The sequence below is a fragment of the Chelonia mydas genome, chromosome 19 (assembly GCF_015237465.2).
Source record: "Chelonia mydas isolate rCheMyd1 chromosome 19, rCheMyd1.pri.v2, whole genome shotgun sequence".
Taxonomy (NCBI): Eukaryota; Metazoa; Chordata; order Testudines; family Cheloniidae; genus Chelonia; species Chelonia mydas.
The window spans coordinates 10,844,561-10,871,409 of NC_051259.2; the positions used below are offsets into that span (position 1 = coordinate 10,844,561).

General features: G+C 58.5%; 1 protein-coding gene across 5 annotated transcripts in view; it reads right to left on the minus strand.

Annotated features, from left to right (window-relative positions):
• Positions 1-25,750, minus strand: part of AHDC1 (AT-hook DNA binding motif containing 1) — a 112,966-nt gene extending 87,216 nt beyond the window's left edge. For 2 of the 5 annotated variants that reach the window (XM_037881716.2, XM_037881714.2), the window contains exons 1-2: positions 25,475-25,611; positions 24,887-25,007 (exon numbers count right to left, since the gene is read on the minus strand). In XM_037881716.2, the coding sequence (XP_037737644.1) occupies positions 24,887-24,983 (97 nt within the window). In that variant the 5' untranslated portion in view covers positions 24,984-25,007; positions 25,475-25,611. Of the gene's footprint in view, positions 1-24,886; positions 25,111-25,474 lie in introns of those variants that run through there. The other 3 variants (XM_037881715.2, XM_043532225.1, XM_043532224.1) reach the window with 3 other exon arrangements.
• Positions 25,751-26,849: the final 1,099 nt, after the last annotated feature.

The window sequence follows — 26,849 nt, forward strand, 5'->3', positions numbered from 1 at the left end:
CCAAGATACCCCACCGCCTGCTGCAGGGGAGTGGGGCTGCACTGTTACAGTCTGTGCACTCTGGGGATGATCAGGGACACGGGCCCTGCACAAGACCTGCAGGAAAAGCAGGTTTGGCAAGAGATGAAATGTGGGGGGGGAATGAATCTCTGATTTATGAGGCTAAATCCTCCTGCCCAGCCCCCACCCAGCCCCCTCCAGCTTCCCAGAGAGCTGCCCGCATTCCCTGCAACACCTGGGGCCATTCCATCTGCAGCCAAGCATGAGCCGCCTGCAGCTGCAGGTCTGCAGCCCTTCCTCCCCCTCGCGCCCATCAGCCCTCCCGGGGGGAAGTCCAGCTCCACTGGGTTCCTCTCCCCTCAGTGCTCCTGACTCACTAATGATGTGCAGGGAGCTCTGCCCCATGGCCCAGCCAGGGGGAAATCACCCTGGTACACCTGTGGGGAGAGCAGGCGAGGAGTCCTGGAGCCCCAATACACCAGCAGGGCCTGGCTGGGAGCGACCCACGGCCCATCCCCGTCATTCCTCTAGGACGCTCACAGGAGGAGAGACCCCCTTCTGCCAAACGCCCACCCCGGTTAGCTCAGGATCCATCCGCCTTCCATTCACTACAGCAGCTCCGAGGGCGAGCTAAACGACGTCACAGCCCCATGCCTCACAGACTGGGGGTCAGGGCTCTGCCGGAGAAGGAAAGGGCAGGCGGTCACGGCCGGGGCTGCAGGATAAGACTGCACAGAGCATAGCAGAGCTAGCACGTACACGGATGTCACTGGGACTGCACCAAGACACGGGCATCCGAACTGGCAGCCCACATTGCAGGATCATGGCCACTAACTATGTCATTAACTGTGTATTTCATAATTGCCTCAGCACCATGAGGCGCCGGCTCTGATCCCAGCCCAGACACTAATTCACTGCGTCACCGCAGACATGTTATCTCCCCTCTCCGGCTGCCTCCCCAGCCACAACGTGGGGACGCCAGCCCCTGCCTTACGGGGGCCATGAGGACTGGAATACCCATCCCTGCTGCCCCTGAGCTGACGGGAGTGGCCATTGGCTCGAGCGGGACAGGATGGAGGCTGATGTCTGGGGCCGAGAGTATCGTGTGACTGGGCACGTCACTGAACACACCTGGGGCGGGGCTGGGGATCGAACCCCGGTGTCCTGACTCCCCCGAGAGCAAACGTCTACGGCCACGAGAGGCCCCGAGCAGGGGGTTTGTTCTGCTGCGGTTGTTCCCTTTGCCCCACACCGGCCAGAGTCTGCAGCCCTCGCTCACAACCCACTTGGCTGCCTGAGGCTCCCCGCAGGCCAGAGCTCCCCGCTGACAGCCTCCTCCGTGTCTGTCTGTCTGTCTGCACACAGAGGACCTGTTACTGGCTCTGATGGTGACGGCCGAACCACAGACCAAGCCCTCGCCCAGCACCGAGGCTGCGAGCTCGCTGCAGGCCCAGGGACTCGCATCCAGTGGCTGGCAAGGGCCCAGAACTGCCCCACCTGCCCAGGATCCACCCTTGCCTCGGACTGGAACCGCCTGGAGGCGAGTAACTCCCCTCGGCCAGGAAGCGATGGGGCCAGCCAGTGCCAGCCGAGGCAGAATCCCACCCCCTTCCCCAGGACCACACACCGGATGCAAGCAGTGAGTCAGAGGCAGAGTAGCAGGTGGAAGAGGAGAGGCCCAGCTGATTGCTGCTGGCGGCAGCCTGCCTGCTGGGCTGGGCTGAGCGGCCTGTCTCCTCACTGGCGGGGAGGGGTGCTGATGGGCACCCCCTCCTCCAGCGAAGGGCTGGCCCCCCTGGGGCAGGGTGTGCGAGAGACTCCCCCGTAGGGGACACAGGCCAGAGGACCCAACGGCAGGGACACCTGCTTCCCCAGGGCTAGGTAGGCCCCAGACGTGCTGTGATGGCGGGGGCCAACCTGGCAGCCATTCCACGCTCAGCCTCAGCTGATAGATCCTTCTCCGGCACCCGGACACCAGGGTCCCTCTCCCAGCGCACGCACGCACGCACACAGAGCAGAAGGTGCCCTGTGGTTTCCGCCACCCAGAGATGGGCCCCAGCCCCAGAGCCCAGCTGCGACCTCGACCTCACCACCTGCCCCGGCCAGAAGACAACCCTGGCTGGATTGAAGGGGAGGATATGGCCATCCGGGGACAGGAATAAAGCACGAGCTGCATACATAACCCAAAGCTCATTAACGGAGCCACGGCCCCATTCTTCCAGCTCCCCACCCCCGCCACAGGTAACACGCCCCTTCCTCAGCTCCCTGCCCCTCCACACCCCTTTCCACCCCGCCAGGAAGTGGCTGCTAGAATAAGCTCCAAATCCAGACCGAGCAGGATGGGGCCAGAGCAGAATTCCCCCTTATGACTCCTTCTCTCCTCCAGCCCCGCTGCCTGCTCTCGCCAGCTAAGTGCCCCCCAACCCCCGCCCCACTCTGCTAAACTCACCCCAACTTCTCACAGATGCCAGCCATGCATGCCCCAGACAGCCAACCAAACCGCCCCTGAAGAGCGCCACACAAGGGCTGGACTGTGCCTCATGCCACCTGGAAGATGTGGGGGGTTCCTGGCTGCCCCCTATGAGGCGCACAGACTGCCCCGCTCCAAAGCAAGAGAGCCAGGAGGTCTCCAGCTACCAACCAGTAGGCTCTTGCTCAGATTACAAGCCCAGTGCAGCTGGCAGCGTGGGCAGCAAGAGGCCCGGGACTGGCATAGCAGGGGGTGAGGCTGGCTAACACAGAGAACGCTTGCACTGCTCCTTCCCCTGGTCCCCCGCTTGAGTCCTTTACTTCCACGAGCACCAAATTCTCGCCCCCACTCCCCTGCTGCGCAAGCTCAGCTGACCTCGCTGCCCTTCGGTCTCCCGCACCTGCTAGCTCGGCTGCCAATGTGCCAATTTCACCTGGGCCGGACCTCGGGGAGGCCCCTAGAAGCCGGCGCCGGGGCCACATGCACATGACGTGGGACCTGAATGATGGGCTCGAGGGTGAGCTACACCACTGCCAGAGTGGGGTGGGGTACAGGAGAGCCTGGCTACGTGGCCCGCTTCCAATAGCCGACCGGGCAGAGAGGACAAAAGCACAAGGGAGACTCACCCGCTCCAGGGTCTCTACTTAGACCAGGGCACATGGCTGTCCTAACATGGGCCTCATCCACAGAGACCATGCAAGAGGCGGCTGAAGTGGCCGGCGGGGAGGGGGAGGGGGGGGAGTGAAATATCCTTCAGCTCAGGCCAGAGCTTCAACACTGGACGGCACCTGATGGGAGAGAGACAGCTGGAGGGGGAGACGGAGAAAGGAAGCGTGCAGGCGGGGGAAGGGATATTAGCGACTATCCCCTTAACTCGAACCCTCCTCTCTTCTCAGCCCCAGTGGGCCGTAGACAGGCAGTCGGGCTCACACGGACCGGAGCGCTATGGCCAGGTTTTACATGCAGGGCACAGATGGAGCTGGGTGTGGGGAGCCGAGTGGGGCAGGCAGTGAGCCTGTTTCATGTGTCCATCCTCACCTCACCGTGCGTTCCCGCCCCCCGCCAGCAAGCACCACAATAGCATTCAGCTGCCTTCCCCGAACACTAATGAAGCCATTATCCCCCCTGACCCCAGAAGGGGTTATTCATTCCCCTTCCATAGATGGGGAAACCGAGGCACGGAGTTTACAGCCAAACTTTTTCAGAAGTAGCCCCTAATTTTGTGAGCCTGCATTTTCAGATATTCAACCTGAGATGCCCAGGGCCTGGTCTGCAGAAGCACTGAGCATCTGCAGCTCCCATCGGCTTCAGCTGGAGCTGTGGGTGCTGAGTATGCTGTGGGCGTGTCCACCCTGGAATCGACACCTGTGGCTGACCCGTGCCAGCTGACTCGGACTACGGGCCTGTCTAATTGCAGTGTAGATGCTCGGGATCAGGCTGAAGCCCAGCTCTGCCACAGGCTCCCTGGGGGATTGTGGGCACATCACTTGGTCCCTCTGTGCCTCAGTTTCCCATCTGTAAAAACAGGGATAAGAGCACTTGGGGAAACCGAGGCACTGGGAAGGGACGTCACTTGCCCAAGGACACATGGGGAGTCAGTGGCAGAGCTGGCATTAGAACTCAGATCCTTTCCCCGTGCCAGGCTGCACACACCTCCCTGGCCGGGGCACGCCAGACCCAGCCGGTAGCTGCAGAGGGAGGCGCCTGTAGGGCCGACAGTTTGGCCCAGGGGAGGGAGGGAAAAGGAGAGGCGGATTTATTTTGCAGTGATGCAGGCAAAAGGAAAGAGGCTCCTGAGCCTAATCAGGTGCGAGTGCAGAGTGTGTGTGAGAGAGGAAATCAGCAGGCTGCAGGCGAGCTGCTGGCAGGGAGTCTCCACTCAATCTTCCTGCAGGTTTCAGGCTGTTAGACAACTGGGCCAGAAGGCCTGCAAGTGCAATCAGCATTTAACCACTAGGACCATAGCAACCTCCCAGGACGACAGCAATCGCAGCCGTCGGCGGAAGGGGGAGGGCACTGCCACAGAGTCAGCCGAGGGGCAGCCACGCCAAGGGGGCTGATGCAGAGAAAGGAACAGCAGCGCACAAGGGGGTGGAGGTGCCACGACACAAAGGCCGTGCGACCACTCGCCTGCGACACCGAAGCACTATAGCCCAGGGGCAGCTGTGCAACACGCCCCCTCCAGCATTGAGGCACAATGGCAGCCGTGCAACACCCGGATCCCCCGCGGAAGCACTTTTGCACAAAGGCAGCTGTGCAATCACAAGCAAAGCTTTGTTGCACAAATACTCAGCGGGTAGCAGGTAGCAAAGAAAAGAACCTGAAAGCCTCCACACTGAAAAGAAGAAATAAATGTCAGGCCCAAACCAAAGAAATAAATACCAGGGGGACCTTTGAGACCCAGGGCAAGGGAGGAGAAGTCTGTCCCCAGCCACCACTGCCCCATCATTAACCCCTTCCTGTCCAACCCAGCCACAGCTGCGCTGCTCCCACCTCCCACCGAAAGGCAGTTCTGCAATTTCAGACACAGCCCTGCGAGTCCTGCTTTCAAATCAAGCCTCTTCCCTCACTCAGACTCAGGAGTGAGCAGTGCAGTGCCGAGCTGCTCGTTAACGGCCGCTCATTAACAGCCCTCTGGGATGAGCAAGGTACCTAGGGCACCTGCACCTCCGACTTTAATGAGCTCCGTCACTGTCCTGAAGCCCTGAGCCACAAATGAGGGGGCACGGGGCCTTCTCCGTGACTGATGCCGGACTGCCACGAGCCAATCATCGCCAATTTCACCGGGCGGCGCAGCGGCCAGCATGGCCAGGGGAGAGAAACAGACAGAGAAACAAGCAAATCCTGGTGCTTGGCTCTATGGGGGTCACCGTACCCCACAAAGCAAGAGAGAAGCCACCAGGAAAGGGAGGGACCCGGGCAGTTGACTCATCGTGGCAACTGCAGGGAGGTGGGGGAGGCAAGGCAGCGGCTGCCGAGAAACGCCCTAACCTCACCACAAATGCATGCACACGCCCCCGGAACGCTCCCTGCACCTCGGCCCTGTGCCATGAGCCAGGCCACCACCCACAGCCGCCAGTGGCCCCTGCCCGCCGCCAGCTGTCTCCGAGTCAGTGGGGCACAGGGATGAAGTGCTGCTTAGCCTCCCACACGGGGGGGACACAGTAGGGGACATGGGGCGGACACCCCAGGGGAGCAGGGAGCAAGAGCCCTGCTATGAGATGGCGGGGGTGGGGGGGCGTGTGACCTCAGCAGCTGCGCACCTGGGCCCAGCCTAACCGGGGTAGGGGAGTGGCTGCAGCCTGTGCACAGAGCCATCCTTCCAGCCCTCACTCCCCCGCCACACAGGGGGGTCTCCCACAAAGCAGCTCCTGCAAGCTCAGCATTCCCACCTCCTCTCGCCTTTCCCAGCTCCCGCCCCCGCCCCCAGCTATGCCCGAGGGGGCAGGGCAGGGGCTGCAGCCATCCACACATCCCGAGAAAATACAGGTGTGCTCGAGGCCACAGGGAACATCTTCACTTGCTGGAGCCCAGGCTGCAGGGGAGCTCCCAGGCTGAAGGGCGGGGAACCTGGCCCCTGACCCATAGAGGAGGAAAGGTAAGAATCCTGGTTTGTCCCTGCAGCAGAAATGCACCTGCACCCAGGGCAGTGCCTCGCTGATAACTGAGGGGCCGGGAGCCCAGAGTCAGACTCTGATTTCAGTCATGCCACTGCTGTCAATTGCATCACTGACTTCAGACGCTGACTGCAGCTCCTAGTGCTTGGGGCCAGACCCATGTCACATGGAGACCAGACTCTGTCCTGACTTACATCCTATGCGACACAGGCCAGTTTTGTGGTCCAGGCCCACAACGAGCATCCGGGAAGCCGCGGTCTAATCTTGCTGTGCCACCGACTCCCTGTGTAACCTTGGCCAAGTCAGTTCAATGCCCCATGCCTCAGTTTCCCCATCTGTAAAGTAGAGACACGTGGCTACGTGCCCAGGGGGCTGGGAGGCTCAGTTCTTTGAAGCGCTTTGACAGGAGTGTTAATACCCGGGCAGGACTCAACCGCTATGCATCAGCTTGAGGGCCTTCCCCTCCAGCCTGCCCGCCGCAGCCCACTCCCTTCGAAGCACCATACATCCGCCCGTCACCCCCAAAGCCGCCTTCCCCCCATCAAACAAGACCAACAGCCCCTGCAGGCAGCCTGGAGTTGGAAAAAAAAAAAAAAATCCCCGCCCTCTGCAATGCAACTTCCTGGCTCCATGCAGGATCCCCACCCCCAGGACAAGAGCCTGGTTCTTTCTGTTCCTTCCCAAGGTAAACGCCGGAGGCCCTGGCTGCGTAAGGCTCTCCGGGAACTCCCAGCGCCTCGGCTGCTCCTGAGGGAGCTGGACTGGGACACTGGCCTTCTTGCTGACGCACCATCTTCTGCTCACTGGCTCCACACAGGTAGCCCCATGGCTTTCTGTTAGCTGGGAGGGAACCTTCCACAGCAAGGAACCCCATGCCCTGTCCCTGGAACCACTTGCCCATTGGGCTAAGGCCTTTTAATTCAACATACAGCAAACAGGCCAGCTAGATTAATGGAGGAGAAAGAGATTTTTGAGCCACGAAGGTTTTCGAAGTGTCCTCACCCCCCTTTTATAGAAGGAATCGAGTCACAGAGAGGGGAAGTGACATGCCCAGGGTCACCAGGCCAGGCAGCAGAAAAACCTGAACAGAACCCAGGAGTCCTGGCTCTGAGTCCCTTGCTGTAAATTCTCCCCCCAGAGCTGGGAACAGCAGCCAGGAGCCACAGCTCCTATTCCCGCACTTCGACCACACCCCCGCCCAGCGTCTGGAAAAGATCCCAGGAATCCTGACTCCCAGCGACGCCTGCTCTAACCATTGGCCCACATTCCCACGCAGAGCCTGGGCGAGAACCCAGGAGTCCTGACTCCCAGCCCCTTGCTCTGGCCCATAGACCACGCTCCTCCCTACACATCTTTCCAACCGCAGCCGGAAATTAAATTAAAGAGGAAAAAAATACTTCCACAAGCCTGTTTTCTAGTCAGTCGCTAGCTCCTCCCCGGGAGCCTGGCTTTTCTGCTGGCTGCGCCACAAGCTGCTGGTGACGGAGGAGGGGATATGAGCGTGGGGAAGACAAGCAGAACTATGGACATCGGGCAGGCTTGGGACCCCCTTGCCCTAATCCCTGCAGGGTCCAAGCACCAAGCCGCCCCCGCAGTGACCTACACAAAGGCTGAGTGCCACCCACGGCCCACTCCGCCTCCTCCCCCAGCAGCTCCCTCTGCCACCCCCTGCTAAGCATCCCCAACCTCCAACCCCGACCCATGCGGGGCTCTCGGCTGCCTCGTTAATGTTTACTCAGGTTAGTTTAGCAACGGCAGGTTGCTATGGTAACCTTGCAAGCCATGCTGCACCATCGGGGCGACTAAGCCACGCAGGGCGGGCGCAATGGCCCCCGTGATGTGTGGGTGTCACCTTGGAGACTCTGCGGGGTGCACCCAGAACAGTCTGATCGGCGGGCTCCTTGCCGCTCGCTCACTCACACAAATATCTTTACCCTCAGAAAACGCACACCTCCTTCCCCTAAGGCAGGGAGTGGGGTCTAGTGGCGAGAGCAGGGAGCTCGGTGTCTGGACTCCTGGGTTCTCTTCCCAGCTCTAGGAGAGGACTGGGGGTCGTGCTGGGAGCTGGGAGTCAAGGCACCTGGATTCTGGATGTCAGGACCCACAACTGGGAGTCACTCGGAAAAAGCACACCTCCTTCCCCTAGGGCAGGGAGTGGGGTCTAGTGGCGAGAGCGGGGAGCTTGGTGTCCGGACTCCTGGGTTCTCTTCCCGGCTCTAGGAGAGGACTGGGGGTCGTGCTGGGAGTCAAGACACCTGGATTCTGGACGTCAGGACCCACGCCTGGGAGTCACTCGGAAAAAGCACACCTCCTTCCCCTAGGGCAGGGAGTGGGGTCTAGTGGCGAGAGCAGGGAGCTCGGTGTCCGGACTCCTGGGTTCTCTTCCCGGCTCTAGGAGAGGACTGGGGGTCGCACTGGGAGCTGGGAGTCAAGGCACCTGGATTCTGGATGTCAGAACCCACAACCGGGAGTCAGTGTGCCTGGCTCCTACCCCCATCTCTGCCATTCAGCGTCTTTGGCCAAGTCCCCATCCCTCGGCTTTACTGGACAACAGCGACCTCCCCTCGCCCCAGCGTGGCCGTGAGGCCCGCGCACCCCCTCCGAAAACACAGGGAAGCAGCTCCCCTGAGGCCTAGCTCCCTTCCACAGCTCCCCGGGCAGCTGGCGCAGACCTACCCAGCGGGGCCCCTGCGGCCGTTCCCGGGCGGCTGAGCAGAGGGCAGGTGAATCCACCAGCCAGCTGAAGCCCGGCTCCCTTCAGCGATCACAAGGTTCAAGTTGCACAAGCCTCCCTCCCTCTCTCGCTCGCTCTGTGCTGAAGGCTCCTTCGATCCGACTGTCTGCACCGCTCTCTGCCAACACGCCTCTGTGCTGCATTATTTATAAAACACGGGAGCAGCGGGCTAGGCAACAGCTGCAGAGCACTCGAGAGTGCCACAACCCCGCCGGGCACGGCCCCAATTCCAGGGGGCTGCACGTGGGGGAGGGGGTTGGGGAATTTTCCCATTGGTCTGCTGAAGTCTTGCCCCTTCTCCTCCCCACAGCCCGTGGCAGGGCGAGCATGGGCGGCTGGGCCGGTGGGGGGCGTTCCCCACGCTCTGCCCGCTCAGGAGGGGCCCCACCTTCGGGGGCGGGGAAGGACGATCAGGCACCTCTCCCCCGCCCGCAGCCCCTTTGCAGACCGGGGCTTCCGCCAGCCACATGATCCAGGGCCGGCCGCTCCATGAGATCATCCCTCATCGAGGGGCTCTTCCCGGTCACGTGGCGTGGGGTCACCGAGCTCCAGCATGTGGGGGGGCCCAGGCTTTCCCAGCTCCCCCACAGGCACCCTAAGCCATCCAGGGCAGGGCTGTGAGGTTTCCCACCCCGGGGACAGGTGGGGGAAGACATCAGGGCGCGCTTTCCCTGGTGGAGACACACACACACACACACACACTCGGGCACACCCGTGCAAAGCCAGGGCCATGAGAGCAGAACCCCCCCACCCCCCCGAAGCCCACGCCTGCTGTTTGCTGGAGCAGCGGGGGTCCGTTTGCGGTCTCGGACAAGGCTTCCTTAAGCCCTGGCAGAATTCCTCACCTCCTCCTTTCCCCACCAGCCCCACCTTCGAGACCGGGGAAGGCCGGGTTAGAGCTTGGATTTTTTATTATTAATTTCCACAGCCACATCGAGAGCTCCCCCGCCCCGCACCGCTCCCCTCTTGTTCTCCCGAAGATCTGCACGGGCTGAAGCAGAGCTGGGCTGCCACTAGGATTAATTCTGCATGACTGCCCGTCTCCACAGGGGTGTCTAAGACCCTTAGGGCCGCAGCAAGCTTTAAAATTCCTCCAGCCCAACTTAATTCCCTCTTTCTGAGGTGCTGGCACATCTGCTGCAGCTGAGCGCGGACAGACTGGAGCACCCAGGAAGACAGACAAGACTGGGGGTCGGGGGTAGAACAGGCTGGGCCTGAACTCACTGGCAGACCCCCCCCCACCCCTTGAACTCACTGGCAGACCCCCCCCGGGGACAGCAAAAAGGGTCGGAGCAGCCCCTCACCCCCCTGCCTCCCCTCTCTAGGGCAGGAGAAGCGAGCTGGCTGCAGACCCTGTGACATTCTCCCTATGGCACCCACGCCCTCATCGTCAGCCCACCCCAGGCTCCCCTGGCCTTTCCCAGGGAGGAAGGCTGGATCTGCTGGAGTCAGGCACCGGGCTAAGAGTTTGGTGACCTGCGTCCAACGCCCTTCTCTGCCCCAGTCTCTCTGAGTGAGCCGAGGCAAGTCACTTCTCCCCTCTCTGCCTCAGCTCCCTGTCTGTAAGAGGGGGATAATACAGTGCAGCAGGGCTGGCAGAATTCATCCCTTGGTGGTCTATAGCGACCCGAGGGCACCACACCAGCGTGAGGGAGCTGCCAGTTTCGTCAGCAAGAGCACGTGTGTGTGTCCAGAGAGAGAAACATGGCCCTCCGCACGCACAGGAGACAGAATCATCACCCACAAGTGATCAAAAATTTCAAGTCAGGACCCCCACAAGCATGAGATTGGCTTAAAAATAATGAGATTTTTAAAATACACATTTTGGGCCTTTTATTTGCTTTCTGGTATTTAACCCTTTAGGGATTGTGTTTTCCAGCTTCTCTGCAACCACACGGGGGGAGGGAGAGAGAAACACACTTTTTTTCCTTCAAAATGGAAGCCAAGAGTTTCCTGTAATCACATGACTCCGGGAGCTGGGGCTTTAAGAAAAAATAGAAAGTGTCACAAGAGCTGGGCACTGCTGAGGGCCAGAGAACCTCTCTGAGCACACAAGATCCACAAATGCACACACACCTGCAGCACCACTTAGGAGAAACATACCCCGACCTTCTGTGTGGCATTGGATTTCCAGGCATATCGGCTGACCTGGCTGGTCAAACCGATGGAGTTAAATGGAGCAGGGGTGGCTCTAACAGGCAGCCCGCAGGAGGGTAAAATAAAGTTACCCTTGCAGAAATGGTCCCATTACATTTGATTCAGGCTCTCCTGCTCTGCGAGACGGAGGAGGACCGCGAGGAGTTTTGCTCAGCTCCCTTGTCAAAGTGATTCTGGTGCCACCTTACAGAGGCCTGATTTTCAGAAAGCACCGAGCAACCCTGCCTCTGAGAATCAGGCACCTTTAAGGTGCCCAAGTTGGACCCCCAAAATCACTAGGCACTTTAGAAAATCTTGCCCTACAGTTTTTAATAGTCTTTCCCCACCACATGCGTAATATACAACAGAGCCAGTTGCAACGATGACATTGGAAACTACCAGCCAGGTTCTGCTCTCGGTGTAAATCCAGAGTAACTGCTCTGAAAAAAACCAATTTACACTGGTGTGAACGAGTGCAGAATTTGGTCCCCCAAGAACACCCTGGCAATGACTCTGCAGCCGTGTGGTCTCTGCCCCACCAGCGCAGTCTAACACACATACCCCTACCCCCATGGTGCAGAATGGGTCTCTTGGCACTCTCTATTCTCACTGTCCCATAACCCCACGTGTGACTCCAGCAGCTCCCCTCCGAATCTTGTAGCAAGGCACTGAAGAGCCGTGCAGCTGCTCTTACAGGGAGGTGACGGTGACAAAGCCCCCCTGCCAACCTTTTCAATAGCCACCCATCAGACATGGGCATTCACATTAGCTTTCTTGTTAAAGTTACAAAATCCTGGGGCCAACGGTGCCAAGTGTGGGAGCGGAGGGCGCCGGGCAATCTTGCACGATCGGGCTGTGAGAAACCTTGACGGACACGAAATATGCGAAACCAGGCCACAGCGTATGACCCGCTGCCCTGGGAACAGCTGACGCTCTCTCTGAGACATCACCTCTCACATTGCTATTTGTGGACTTGAACCCTCTTAGCCCCCTAGCCAAGCCTCGCTTCTCTTCCTGGGGTGATCAGTTGTTTAACTGAACCTTTCCTCTAGCTTAGATTGGAAGCTCCCTGGCCCGAGGGTCTCGTCTCTGCCGTTGGCCTGTGAGGCACCATTGTGCACGTGTGGTGCCATATACGCCATAATAGCATGGGGCTACTAGTAGGCTGGATGGGCTAGTGGTTAGCACACTGACCTAGGACTCAGGAGACCTGGATTCAAGTCCCTGCTCCACCACCGACTTCCTCTGTGACCTTGGGCAAGTCACCTAGTCTCACCCCCTGAGCTCTATGGGGCAGGCACCACCATTTACCAGATCTTTGTACAGTGCCTAGCGCCCTGGGTCCCGACCTGCCTGGCCTCGAGGCATGACCGCGGCATAAACGTCTAATAAGCAACATCCTGACTGGATAGCTGCCTTGAACGTATCAATGGTGGCAGGGCTTAGAGCTGATTAGAACCAGGGTTTGTCTGAAACGGCATGCAGCTGTGTGTCTCTCTCCTTCTCTCGCACACTCCCCCCACCCCGCTGGCATTCCCACAATGCACTGGAGCAAAAGAAGGCAGAAAACGTTTCCTTGCACTTTGAAGGCTCAGAATCCTAGGAGCTGAGAAATTTAGCCCTGGGGCAAAGCTGACCTGCGAGGGAGGGGAACAAGGTGCCCCCTTGCTGCCCCCTCCTGAGAGCCAGAGCCCGCTCTCGAGCAAAGCCACCCCTCCCATTGCAAGATGAAATACCCTCAGCGTGGGGCACGAGGGGGCCTGCCCCCTGCCACTTGCCCCACTTGCCTAGGAGACGAAAGGAAGGAGTGGAAGTCAGCCCATCCCAGCTGCTTGCAGAGCTGCAGCTACATGCATTTAAATCACTTATATCTTTACTTTCTCCTGCGCTGGCTGTGAGATGGGCTTTTTTTGCATTCGTAATTAGGGGGTGGAACAGATGGCAAAGGGTTCGTTTAAAGTAATGCATCCATTAAAATAACCTTCGCTGTCGGGGACTGCGCTCCGACAGGGGCTTGCTTCACCAGAGGCGGATGGGGAGGGGAAGCCTCGTTCTGCTGCAAGGAGTTGGACTTGGGGAAGCAAGCCTGGTGTTGGAGAATTGCCTCTGAGCGGCACCCTGCAGCCAAATTCAGACCTGTGACTCCACGGAAGTCAATAACCCAGAGCCCCTTATACCAGGGCTGCATCTGGCCTCCTGTACATACCTAGAAAGTGAACAGGCTCACATGTGCCCACCTGAATACCACCATCATGGCACTGAGCAAGGCATGGCATGGTCTGCACACAGGACTAGGAGCCGGGTATTCCTGGATTCTAATCTTGGCTCTGACAAAGCCCCTTCTAGCATGGCTTTGGTCAAGTCACAGCCCCTCTCCGGGCCACAGTTTCCCCATCTCTAGAACGGGGATAATGGTACTGACCCACCTCGCAATGCGGCAGTTGTGAGGCTTGTGCAAAGTGCAGTGAGCTCCCCAGATGATCAGTGTTAGGTAAGTGAAGGGGACCTGCTGGGGACCCCAGAATTTAGCACAATCCATGACTGTGGCTTCCCCTCCGCCCCAGATCCACCAGGGTGACTGATTTCTAAGTTTTCTCCAAGAGATTCCTGTAATGCTGGGAGCACCACTGGGGGCCTGGCATTTTGCTGAGATGCAGGGACAGCAGTGATCAGGTTCTGCTCTCGGCCACACTGGAAGGAATCCGGATTTGCTGATCCGCAATCCACCTGAGGGCAGGGAGAGCAGAACTGGCCCAGCATTTACACTCCAGTTGTTGCATCTCAACTTCCTCTCCCAGACGTCCCCAGGGAAGGATCGCAGCTGGGCAGTCACCGTAGCCCTATGACAGCACAGGGAACCCCCCAGAGCAGAGGCAAGAACACCCTTCAGCACCGCATGCCCCCTGGGGAAGGCCTGGAGGGTGGGAGTGTGGAGGGGAGTGTGCTGGTAAACCCTGCACGGTCCATCTAGAACTACCCAGACCAGCCTGGACGAGCTACAGACCCCTGCAGCCCTTTCCTCTCCTCCCCAGTGCCCCCAGCACCAGCCGCCACCCCGGGCTCTGGCTCTCCCAGTGCAAAGCCGAGGTGGGACTGAGGAACAATCATTAGCCATTCCAGGCCAGCGGCAGCAGAAGCCGCCTCTCCTGTTTCAGCCCTGGCTCCCAGGAGAACTAGGGGAGGCTTTGTTCAGGAATCAGAGAGCAGGCCAGAGAGAGAGACGGCCCCTGCCAGCACTTGTGTTTCACTCCCATGGAATGCTGGGGAGGGGAGGGGAGTCAGGAGCCCCTGCAGGGTTTGGGGCTGGGCTGGAGGGTGCTTCTCAGCCTGGGGGAGGGGGAAGCCGGGGGGGGGGGGGGGGGGGGAGACGGGAGACGGCTCTGAAAGCAGATGTTTGCCTGTGTCTGGTGAGGAGCTGCAGGCCTGTGCTGGGGGGGGGATGTGTGTGTATCAGAACATTTCAGGGGTGTACATATATGTGATAGGGGACAGTGCCTCTTGGCTTGGGGGAGTGTAAATGTGTGTTGGGTGAGTGTGTGCTGGGGGCACCCTGGTGTCAGCGATGGGATACTAGCGTGCACTGGGGTGCTAGCTCGTAGGCAGGTACTGCGGCTCCTAGCGCATGCGTCTGTGTGCTGGGGCTGCAGTTAGAGCGCTTTGTGTCAAAGAGATGCCCACTGATTTTCTGGGCTCTCCATAGGTAATTGAGATCCCCCGCTAGCAAAGAGGACTGCCGCTTGCCGGAGGGGGGTGCAAGTTGGTGTTTTTCTGCCTGGCAGAGAGCAAAGACCTCCACAGCCCCTCTCCTGAACATGGGGATGGCCAGGGGGGTAGAGAGGGGAAAGAATTTCACACAACACACAGTCAACCTGTGGAACTCCTTGCCAGAGGATGTTGTGAAGGCCAAGACTACAACAGGGTTCAAAAAAGAACTAGATAAATTCATGGAGGCTAGGTCCATTAGTGGCTATTAGCCAGGATGGGCAGGGATGGTGTCCCTAGCCTCTGTTTGCCAGGAGCTGGGAATGGGCGACAGGGGATGGATCACTTGACAATTCCCTGTTCTGTTCATTCCCCCTGTGGCACCTGGCATTGGCCACTGTTGGAAGATAGCATACTGGGCTAGATGGACTTTTGGTCTGACCCAGTAAGGCCGTTCTTATGTCTGTCCCTCCTGCCCCATCGTCCTGGGAGGAGAAGGGGTCATGGGGAGCTGGGGGGAGCGGTCAGGGAGGGACACAGGCAAAATTTCAGCCTGCCCATCCATGTTCAAATATTTAGTGTGTGCTTGCTAGGTGCTTCTGCTGCCTTCAGGGCATCCCTGCCTTTGAAGCATCTGAGAGAAGCAGAGGTGGGAAGGGGGAGGGAGAAAACGGGGCGGGTGTAGGGGGTGTGGAGGGAAGGAGGGAGAATGCCAGGCCCAAAAACAAGTTTTGTGGATTGTTTTCATCTTCTTACAAACTGCTGACATGGACACTGCCTGGGGTGAGGAGCCCCCTGGATTGGGGGGGGGGAGGGGGGGAAGGAGGGAGGAAGGCACCTTCACCCGGGCTCCTTTGGCTTGTGGGGAGGGGTGGGGGAGGGAGACAGGAAAGCAGGAGGCTGCAGCCTGAGGATTACAGCTCCTGGGGCTTCGGCTCAGGAATTCACCTTTGATCAGCCAGGCGACAGCTCCGGGCTAGCCAGGCCTTCGCCAGGCAAGGAACCAACCCAGGCACCGTGCCCCATACCCTCCTCCATTCTGCCCCCACCCCGAGCCCAGGGGCGAGATGGCAGCTTGGCTCACAGGGAGCTGGCCCCATCTGGACCCCGCACACACACCCGCCTGGCAGCCAAACAGCAGACCCCCGCCCCCCAGTCTCTTTCCTTGCCCGGTCCTCTTCTTGCTCTCCACACCCGCTACCCAGCACCTCAGAGCTGCCCAGCTGCGCCCAGGGGCCAGCAGACAGCTGGGACGCATCATTAGCCAACATGAGCAGCTGGACTGGGCCTCGGCCTTCCCTAGCACATTGGAGGGTGGGGGGGCGGCCATCGCCACCCTGTCACACAGAGCTCGGCCCCTCCATTTCGCCCCTCCTGCACAGCACCCACGAGACCCACGCCAGCTCCAGAGGCACTCCCTGCCCTGCACCGCAGACCCCTGCCCGCCGCGTGAGGTCCTGGCACCACACCTCACCCTAGACGCTCGGCATCCCCCTTCGGTCACAGGTCAGCCCAGGCCTCTTCCCCCCAGCCCTCCCCAAGGGGGTTCACCCCAGCCCCCAGGGGAAGTGGGGGGGGATACGGGTGCTTCCTTGTTGCCATCCTGCCTTTCTCTTCCCCACCAGCTCCCCTGGGCATGGCAGGCCCACCCCCATCCTCACTGCTTCCCTTGTTTGCATACCCCAGGGTCTCCCACATAGGGGGGTCCCCCCATCCTGAATGAGGTGTCCCCCCCCGGCCCAGAGTTCTCATCATGCTCACCCCCTGCCCTCCCAGGATGCAGCTTTTCAGGGATGGCTGTGCTGGGGGGTGGGTCGGGGGGAGAGACACCACAACATCCCGTTAACACCCCGTGGTTGGCGGAAGCCAGCGGACTTGGTGCGCATGTTGGGGACACCCGGGAGAACATGCCATGTGAGTGAGGGCTGCTGGGGAAGCCGGCACCGGGGGTGGGGGCGTTGCAGAGAAACCAGCTAAGACCTGGTTATGGTGGGACATGGTCCAAGACACTGACCAAGGATGCTTTGAGGAAAGCCCATGCCGGGCCAGAGCAGGCCAGGGTCATGTTGCAGTATGTACCCAACGCCCCTCCATCAGCTGCAGAACCAGGAGCCTCCCTTGCCATGGAGAAATCCCTGGGGTCTCCCCTCCCACCCCAGTACGCACAACAAGTATGGACCCCTAGCAATCAGAAATGGAAGAGACCTCTGGGTAGCAACCCCTATTGGTGCAAGGAAGGGAGACCCAGGGATTAGGGCACGGGCCTGGGACTTGGGAGCCCTGCATTAATTCCCTGCTCTGCCATAGACCTTCCCCACCCCAGACACTTTATCATCCGTGCCTCAGTTCCCCTTCTGCACAATGGGTAACAGCGTTGCCTGACCTCCCGGGGCACGTGAGGACAAATACACGGAAGACTGGAGGCACTTAGGGATTATAGTAAGAGGGGCCATAGAAGTACCTAAAAACAGTGCCCAGCTCCCCATCCCCGGCCAAAGCAGGCTCAGATCCTGCGACACGCTGACCGAGACGCTAGGCCACGCTCCCAGAGCTCCCATTGCCAGGAAGCTTCCTCCCCTGACAACAACCGAAGTTTTCCCTCTGCCTCCCTTCCTCTCCCAGTCCCATGCAAACTAATCTCCCTGCAGCCTTGGCATATGCCCCCAGCCCCATTCGCTCCAGCCCTTTGCCAACCTATACTTATTTAGCCCCATGTCAGCTGGCCTCTGCAGCCCTGGATCTGTTTTGCTGCTCTTCTCTCGACCCTCTCCAAATGTGCCCGGGTCTCCCTTGGTTACAAAATGCCCAGAGCCGAGCACAGCATTCCCAGGGCACTGGTGCTGGGACAATCCAACTACCTATAGACTTACTGCCACTTCTAAAAAGCATCCAAAACGCCAGGAGCTGCAGGAAGTGTTACAAAGGTGCCAATGGGCTGGTGGGTTGGTAAGTAAAAGAAGGGCTCCCCAAGGGAAACCCCTCAAAATCACAGCACAAATAAAACCCTCCCCCAGATCCCAGTCAGCCTCCCTTGCTGGTCCTTCCAACAGGCCCCGACGGTCAATACAGCCCAGCCCCTCATCACACAAAGCAGGGGGTGAGTGGTGCTGGGAGGAAGGAGGACACTAGCTTCCCCTGTTCCAGGTCTCAGAGCACACAGGCCCAAGGCTGCCCTGGCTTTCTTTGTTATCATAACGGCCATGCAAGTATGCAAACCACTCCCTGTTCAACCTGCTGCCCACTGTCACATTTCGGTTTCTCCTGGCCATTACTCCTTCCCACATTCCTCCCCTCTCCTCCCCTCTCATCCAAGATCTGGTTCGGCTCGTTTTCCCACGGGTTTCTACTAGCCACGCTGGAAAACAAGGAACAAAATCAGAAGAGGATAACTTTCCCTAAATATAGCTTTACATTCTGGCAGCAAAGTCCCATCCAACTTGAATGTCCTCCACAAAACCCAAATCTTTGTTCGTTATTTTCTGGTCTCTCCAGAGCCCGAGGGGTTATTTTCCTTCTGTCTTGGAGTTCCCGGCTCCTCCCAGTTTAGTGTCTTCTGGACCATCAAGACTGGTTCTAAAGCAGCCTCTGCTAGGCACCAAACACTAGGCCAGGGGCTGCCTTTTATCATCCCTGCCTGACCACAATCCTTCAGCCACTTTTCACTCCCCACAGGTGCTCACTCCAGGCCAAGACGATTTAACTTTCCCCGTAAGATTTTGAGAGAACCTATCAAAGGCTTGACTAAAATCCAGGTGCATTACAGCCCATCCACCACACTCCCCTAAGAGCGTCCCTTGTATCATCCCATCCCAAGGAAAGCCATCACATTTTATGCTGGGTAAATTCCTGGGGGCCAGCTGGCGTCAATCAGCATACCACCTGGATTTACGGCACTGCAAGATTTGATCTTTATCGCGCCAAGCTTCCATTAACCTCTAGATATTTAGACCCTGATCTTGCACAGACTAACATCCAGGCTTCGCTTGGGTAGACCCATGGACGTTAAGTGCCAGCACAAGCCTTGAGAGTGTTGGGACCTTTGACATTTTTCTCTTAAGCACGCCCCTTTAGTTAATGTGGGAGGATAGAAGTTCCTGGCCAGCAAACGCCAGGATCACGGCGTCCTCCTTTCGGAAGACAGGTACCATGGTCAATTTTCCCCAGTCTCCCCATATCTTGCCATTTGAGGATGCATCGGCGGTCCCCATGTCTCCACGCACACATATGTTGAGTGGTCGCTTGCCCTCCCTGGTCGTGTCTGCCAGATGTCAATGTGTCTCGCCCCACTTCTCCACCCAGGGGTGTGCCTGGGGGAGTCTCTCAGTCCCTAAAAGGTGTCTTTATTCCTGCCTTTGCACACACGGCCCCTCCCCACCCACGTCTCAGCTCACCTCCCCCTCTCCTAACCCATCATCCCCACATCTCTAAGCACTTGCCTCTGATGGGGCCATCCCCCCACAATCCACATTGTGGCCTCTTCTGCGCCTACCCCAACTTGCCATGTATAGGAAAATCCGAGTCTCCCACGCACATGACCAAGTCTCCTGCTCCCCAGCCAGCATGGCCTGCGGCATCCCTTTCGCCCCCTCTGGAGGGCCCAACGGCTGCTGCCACTTCTCACTGGCATCTCTGCACTTTGCACCCAGCCTCCGCCTGGCTTGCAAGTCACACGACCACCTCACACGGCTGCTGCTCCCCACCTGGGCTGGCAGAACAGCTCCGCCCTAACAGACTCCCCTGGCCTGGGTACCAGGCAGCCATCTCCCCCTCTCCAGCACCTTGCAGCGCAGAGCCAGGTTCACTTTTGTCCCCCAAACCTGGTCTGGTCTTACCCCTCTCCCACGGCAGGAACGCTGACCAGCCAAGCGGAGGTTGCAGACCACGGGCCACTATCAGCCACTTCCTTTAACCACTAGATCCCACTCCCAGCGCTGGGAACAGACCCACTGCTGTCAGAGCTTTTGGGGGGAGGGCTTGGGGTCTCTCAGGCTGCTATTGCCTCACCCCTCCCTTGGATTGAGGCAACTCTCCTCTCTAGCAGCTCGCTCCCGGATGGAGGGGGACACACCAAACTTCACATACACGCGTATCTCTCCCCAGCTCGGCTCTGCATGCATCCTGCAAGCTCTAACAGATGCTCCCCTGGGGCAGCCCTCCTGCCCAGGCAAGTAACTAGCCCCAACGGGCAACCCATTGTTTGGAAACCTGCTCCACCCAACTTTCCCCCCAGCACCCTGCTTCCCCTGGGCCAGGGGGCTCTGTTAGTTAATTAGATCCCCTGAGTGGTCTCTCCATGCTCCGGGAACCTCCCCGCCCCAAGGGCGTTGGGGGCTAGCAGCCTTCCCCATGCCAAGAAAACATCAGCCTGTCTCAGTGCTGGGCAAGGTGCAGTGCCGGGGAGCAGGGAGGAAGGAGGGGGATGCGTTTCGCCATCAAACTTTTGACTCCCGTTGACGCCCTTCTCCCAGTTGTGGCAGGACTCTCTGATGCCGATTTTTGCTTCTTGCAGCCAGGACGCAGGGGGACAGCCGGTTCTGTGATGGCCAATGGAACCGGTGATTGATGCCAGCCCAGCAGAGAAGACCGTCGCGCCAATCTTCCCCATATGCAGCCCCAGCAGTCAACTCACAGGAGAGGAACAGGGACTCATCCCCCCACTTGCCCCATGTATCTTTGTGCTTTTCTGAGACCAAGCCCAGTTCAGCAAGCTCCCAGCCCAAATGGACGAGTACTGCCAAGCTGGAAATGGGACGCCTTCCTCACACACCTTATCACATTGCAAGCACATGCTACCCTCTCGACAGCAAGCTAGCCTAGGCCCTGAACGCAGCCCAGTAAACTCCAGGCTGTTTCTCTTTACACCGCTAAACTATCCCGAGTGTGTCACATCCTTTTCATCCCGGACTCCAGAATATACCCCACTAAGAATCGCAGCGGGCACCTCAGAGATCACATCTGAAGAAAATTACAGCCTTAAAGCTACGTTTTGCTGTGGAAACAAAATACTTACCCATGTGCTCAAGCAAAGGTGAAAGGGGGGCAATACAATGCATCAGTGTATGTGCCCACGAGGGACCAAAGAGACATGGCAACGGTTACTGCAAAGCACCAGTCTGAGCATGCAGGAGAGAAGCGGTGCACTAGTGCTCTGCATAGGACAGTGTGCAAAGAAGCAAAGGTGTCCTGCTGGTCCGTGCAATGCACCAGTACGTGCAAGGAGGCATTATGACTGGCCCTGCAATGCACAGGGGGACACACCAGTTATTTCACAGTGAGTAACACACGCACGTGCACAAAGCCTAGGAGCCACAGAGCACAGTGCAATGCATTCGCACATACGCACCAGCCAGAGAACGTGTCATGGTGGTCAGGGCATTGCCCCAGACATGCACAGATGCCCCAGTGAGCAATGCAGTCACACGTTTATGGAAGAGAGCCAAAGTGTCCTGGGGAGCTGTGCAATGCTCCAGAATGGGTGTGCGACAGAGGCGGAGTCACAGCAAGCCCTGCAACGCACTCTTGTGCAACAGACAATGCCTCATAGCAGAGCAGAGGGGCAACGAATTGCACCAGAGAGTACCAGTGTGGGAAGGGATGTGTCCCAGAAGGCCAGAGGGCAACACACTTTTCATGCTCCCCAGCATGGAAGACTACACACAAGCTCCAAAGCAAAGCTTTACCTTTCAAACACACCAAGAGTCAGGGCTTTCGAGCGCCCCTCGTGCATCACCTGACATAGAGGTGGTGGGGAAAGGCAGAGCCAACAGCTGAAAATGTATGCTTATTCCCGACAGATGTCCAGGTTATCAGCAGGGCTGGAAATGGAACAGCATCTCCTGCTGGCTTTTATTCCACATGGATATAAAATGTACGGATACACTGTACGTTTCACTTGACCCTTCCAGGGATCTGGCCAAAAACATGGTCTACACGCACCGCACAATGGGTTTGCTAAACATCTCAGATCCGAGTTGCTCCTCGCTCGTACCAGGTGTAGAATCAGGAATAACTCCAAGTCAATGGTGGCATGCCAGAGGAGACGACAATGAGCCCTCACGGGTCTGGCGAGTCGACAATGGATATATTGATCACACACACTCAATGAGGGGCAGGATTTTCGGAAGCGACTTGGGATTTTGGAGGCCTGACCTGACCCACTTTAAAGGGGCCTGAGTTTCAGAGGGAGGATGCTCAGCACTTACTGAAAACCCAGGCCCCTTTAAGGGTTCTCAGGTTGGGCACCCAAAATCACTAGTCACTTTAGTAAGGCTCAGCCCGACAGGACAGCACATACCAGACTGTCCATTACGGAGCACCGAGGGCAAGGGAGAAGATCTCCAATGCAAAAGACCCATCGCACATCCAGCCAGACAGAGCCACAGGCTGGTGTCCGAAGCCCCTTCTCCGTGGGGTGCTGGGCTCCACTTCCAGGCAGAAATCCCCCCCATCCACCCACATTACAAGTCCAGAAGTAGGAAAGGGCCCTCCCCACCAAAGCCTATTTACTGAGAGCTGGTTTCCAGCACTCGAGAGAATAGCAGGAGCATTTCAAGGCCCTGTTTCCACTTGGCTGACACACGCTATTTATAGAAGCCTACAATTCTCCCAGAGCTTTCCTCGGGATCTCAGCAGAAATAGACTGCCCCGGGTCCCTGCTGCCTCTTCTAAGGAGGCCAGGGCAGGCACTCTGTCCAGCCAGCCCCTTCAAGCCTCTTATAACCTTCCATCGCCTCTCCTGCCCCAGCCTCCAGCTCCCAACTCTGCATCACGTCCTTGCCCACCCCGTTCCCACCATGGTGCCAATACTTCTCCTTCAACCCCCCCGTTCAAGGCAACGGGGCCAATCCTGCTCTGAGCAACACTGGTGCCAACCGGGAGCAGCTCCATGGAAAGCAACACAGCCAGATTATTCTGCGTTTGCTTTAGGGGAAGGGAGTGGGGTGCTTGCTCAGTGCAAAGCCAGCATGAGTGAGGGCACAGTTAGGTCCAAGGGGCTAAAATCGTCCCGCCACGTAACGGCCCGGGAGGCAATGGACTGCAGTGGAGTTGCACCAGGCATGGTTTGGCCTATTCCAGTTGCATAGGCATAAAGAGCAGCATTTCCCCCTCCCCCTCTAGATCCCACAGACAACAAGACAGTCACTGCAAGGGGACACCTAGTGAGTCATCATGCCCCGATTCAGCAAAGCTCTGAAGAGGTCGCACTGAATTCAGTGGGTCTTCAGCGCCCGCTTAAGTGTTTGCTGAATCGGTGCCTAAGTTCTTAGGGCTCCCGTCTGCTCTCTGTCACGGTGGTGTCAATCTGGAGTCACTCCACTAATCGCTGGGTTTATACCAGCGAAACTGAGCTCAGAATAGGGCTTTTGAGCTCCACTCCCAAAGCAACATGCCAAGTTCTCTATGCACAGGCCACCTGGTCTTGCATGGGGAGAAACTGGCCCCTGCCAAGTGAGCTCGCAGAGTATTCAGTCTCCTCAGCCTGGCTGCTAGGGTAGTTTGATTTTCTGGATGTATAAGAATCTCAGTGTTTTCCAACTAAGCACCCAGGGGGGTAGTTCTGGTCTCCCACTAGTGCCGCTCAGTGGAGTTACTCCAGCAACCCTGTGTCTGGGTCTGAGCTAAGAATTCCAGTGTGTTATTTGCAAGCAGGGAGTGCAGCACCTTGGCACCAAGGGGATCTAAAAAAAAAAAAATATCCAAAAGAAAAGACTCTTACAAAAATTTGGCCCCTAAGAACTAGCTCTCTAGAATTTAAGGTAGCAGCAGGGTCTCCAACGCATCCAACTTTGTGCAGCATTCCCCCCTGGACAGCCCAGCCAAGCACCTTCACCATGCTTGCAACTAAAGGCCTTCATGAACCATAAAGAAAACTCCCCCCTCCCCACATGCACCCCCCCCACCAACCAAAGGTCTATCCCTCTGCTGTCCAGCAGCCCCCACCCCTTTGGAGCTGGCGGGGGTGGGGGGAGGCACAGCAGGAAGGGCTGGGTTGATATCACAGAGATACAGGCGCACACACGAGAAAAGAAAGATCACCACAAATTTTGTTGACATCCTTCATTATAACTGCCGCCTGCCTTCTAGTGGACAGAAGCCAGCCTGACAGCTGTCACTCAGCAATCCCACATGCAGGGGGAGGCAGGCGGAGGAACCCTGTGAAATCACATCCCTCCAAAAGGAAACGCATAGATTCCAGGCTTATTTATTTATTTAAAGAAGTAGGCGACTTTGTTCCACAGGTAACGCTGGCTCCAGTAACTCCCCCCGCCCCCCCCCCCGCGCACACAACTCTGCTTGCCAGACAACGTCTCCCCACCCCAGCCTTTACCTCCCTGCCCCCCCCACTGCCTTCATATCCCCCTTGCCAAACATTTCTGCGGCTTTTGCTCCTTGAACTGCAATTAAAACTCCAGCAATTTGGGAACAACTCTCACAGAGGATGCAACTTCACCCTGCCAAACGGGGGGGGGGGGGGGGGGGGGGGGGGAAATGAGCCAGAGCCAGGAGGCGTCTGTCCCCGACACCCCCACGCTTTTGCCTAGAACCAAACCCACATGCTGAAATAATAAAGGACTGTTGGCTTGATCTTCCATTCCAACCCCCCCCCCCTCCCCTCGCCTCGCCACCCACCCTTCCCTTTCAAAGCAGCTCCCCACCCACCCACCCCCGCCACTTAGTAAACATATCCTCTTACTCTGGGGCTTCTCAAATGCACAGCCCCTGCCTGCATCGCCCCCATCTGCATGTGCAAGGCAAGATTAGTGTTTACACCTAAAGCGATTTGCGGTAGGGATTTTTTTTTTTTAAGGGGTGGGGGGGGGGGGGGCGCACACACACACACACACACACAGAAAGGCAGCCACCGAGAGATGGAGAGCATATTGCAAGGCAGTCACCGGAGCGGTGTGGGCTTCGGGGAGGGCGGACAGGAAATAAGAGAAATACAACCCACTTGGCCTCAACTGCTGCCAAGCTGCTACACGGGGAGACAAAGGCTGTTTCATCTGGACTGCAGGCTGCCCTTTAACCCCCTCCCCACAGAGTTTGCTGCCCAAGCACTCTGCAGCAAGTTGCTAGATTAGCTCATTACCGGGGGGGGAGGAAAGGAGGGGGGGGATCGATTGGCAAACCCAACAGCCCCGAGGAGCCGGCCGAGCGGAGCAGCGGCGGGGGCGGGGGGGTCCCAGGGGCGGGGGGCGGCAGGGAAAAGCAAAGGTTGGTACTCACCAGCCGGCTGCGGGGCACCCAGCCCTTCCGAAGCCGCCCGCCGGGGCAGGTTTGTCTCTTCCACGGGGGCTGAGTCTTTGCTGCCAGAGAGATTCATGGAGCCCTCAGCACCACCGGCCACCTTCAATGACAGCATGTTCATCGCCTCCGCTCACATTCTCCTCCGGCAGCTCGGCTGGACGCGGCCCCCCCCCTCCCCGCCCGCCTGCCTGCCTGCCTGCCTGCCTGCCTGCCCCCCCCCCCGCCTGCCTGCCCCCCCCTCCCCGCCGATCTGCCCCGCTCCCTCCCGCCTCTCGCTCTCTCCGCCTGGGAAACACACAAAAGAAAAGCCAGGAGCAGAGGGGGGCTGCGGGGCTGGGGGGGGGGCGGAGAGGGGGGGTTTGCAAGCCCGGGAGGAATCGCTCCCCGGCTCCGCGCTCTCCACCCTCCGCCGCGGCTCTCGGGGCTGGGTGGGAAAAGGAAATGAAGACACAGAGCAGAGCCCTGGCTTTTGCAGCGGAGGCTGCTCGTCCCCCCCCCACTTCTTCTTCTTCCTCCTCCTCCTCCTCCTCCTCCTCCTCCTTCCCCCCCTGCTCTCTCCTCTCTCGCCTTCTGCTGCGCGCTGCCTGCCGGGCTCCGCCGAGCCTGCCGGGGCTGGGGACGGGCTCGCCGCCGCCTGCCGCTCCCGAGCGCTGGGGGCTGCTGCCGCCGCCGCCGCCTGCCTCCGACTTCTGCTTACCTTCGCCTGTCAGCCGCCGGAGCCGAGCCGGAACCCCAGGGAGCGCTCCGGCGGGGCATGCCGGGGATTGTAGTCCCCGCCGAGCCCGAGCTGGGGCGGGGGGCAGAGCCCGGCGCGGAGCCGCCCCCCGCGCCCGGCCGTCCAACTTCTGCCAAGTTTGGGGCTGAACTTTGCACCCACAGCCAGGCTCCGGGGCCCGCCGGACGCAGCCTGCTGGGAACCGCAGGACGGGCTGGTTGGCTGGTTTTTTTGGGGGTGGGGGGGTGGGGGGTGGTTTGTCCCTCCCCACCCCCGGGATGTTGCACCGCTGCCCTCTGCTGGGTGGAATCGGAACTGCTCCGTGGGGTGTGTGTCATAGGCTCTCTACTGCTCGTGGGGATTCGCCTTTCGCTCCGGGCGGGGCTGTTGGAGGGTTGGAGTTCTCTCCTCCCTGCTGTTGCCAGGATATTCGGGGGAAGAGACAAAGAGAGACAGTCCCAGGGAGCTAGGGGTTGATGATCTTGCTACCTAAAGCACACAGGATGGGAAAAATCCACTTTGTTTCAGCATTGCCCAAACCCCAGTGATTTTCTCTTTGGTACTCAGTCAGTACAGACTATGGCACTGGGAGGGGCTGGCACCAGGGTCTGGGCTGTGGACTAGGGCTCAGGACAGGTACTGGCAAAGGATAGACAGGGACTGCCTTGCACTGCCTCCAGTTTGCAGGACTCAGCGCTAGGGTCGGGGTAATGGTGGTGGAGGGTCTGGGGGTTCCCTAGTTCTGGGTGGGGTGGCTGTGTATGTTCTGGATGACATTTTCAAAGCCATTCGAGAGGATCTAGACACCCCATTCCCATTGGGAAGGAAGCATCCAAATCGTGTACAGTGGCTTTGGAAACATCAGCCTAAATATTCAAGCCACCTCCATGTGACTTACTCAGGGGGTGAATTCCTGCTTGGACTCCACTTGTGCTGGGGTTGCCATGGTATTGGATGTATTTATTAAAGCCCCAGCCCCTGGAGTCACGTGAGTACAAGAGACGCTCAGCTTTCATTAAAAACAAGTAAGTTTTTAACCCTGGTTGTGGCCAAAAGATTGAAAATGTAACCCCAAGGCCCCCCTAAAGCATCACAAACCAGAAGGCAAACGAAAAGCGCCCCAGCTGAATTCTCTTTAAAGAGTCTCCTGCTTTTTAAGCCCATCGCATGGTGCTTGAGGCCCTGACTCGTGATGTTTGAACGTTTGGCGTTGGCAGTACAGGGTTG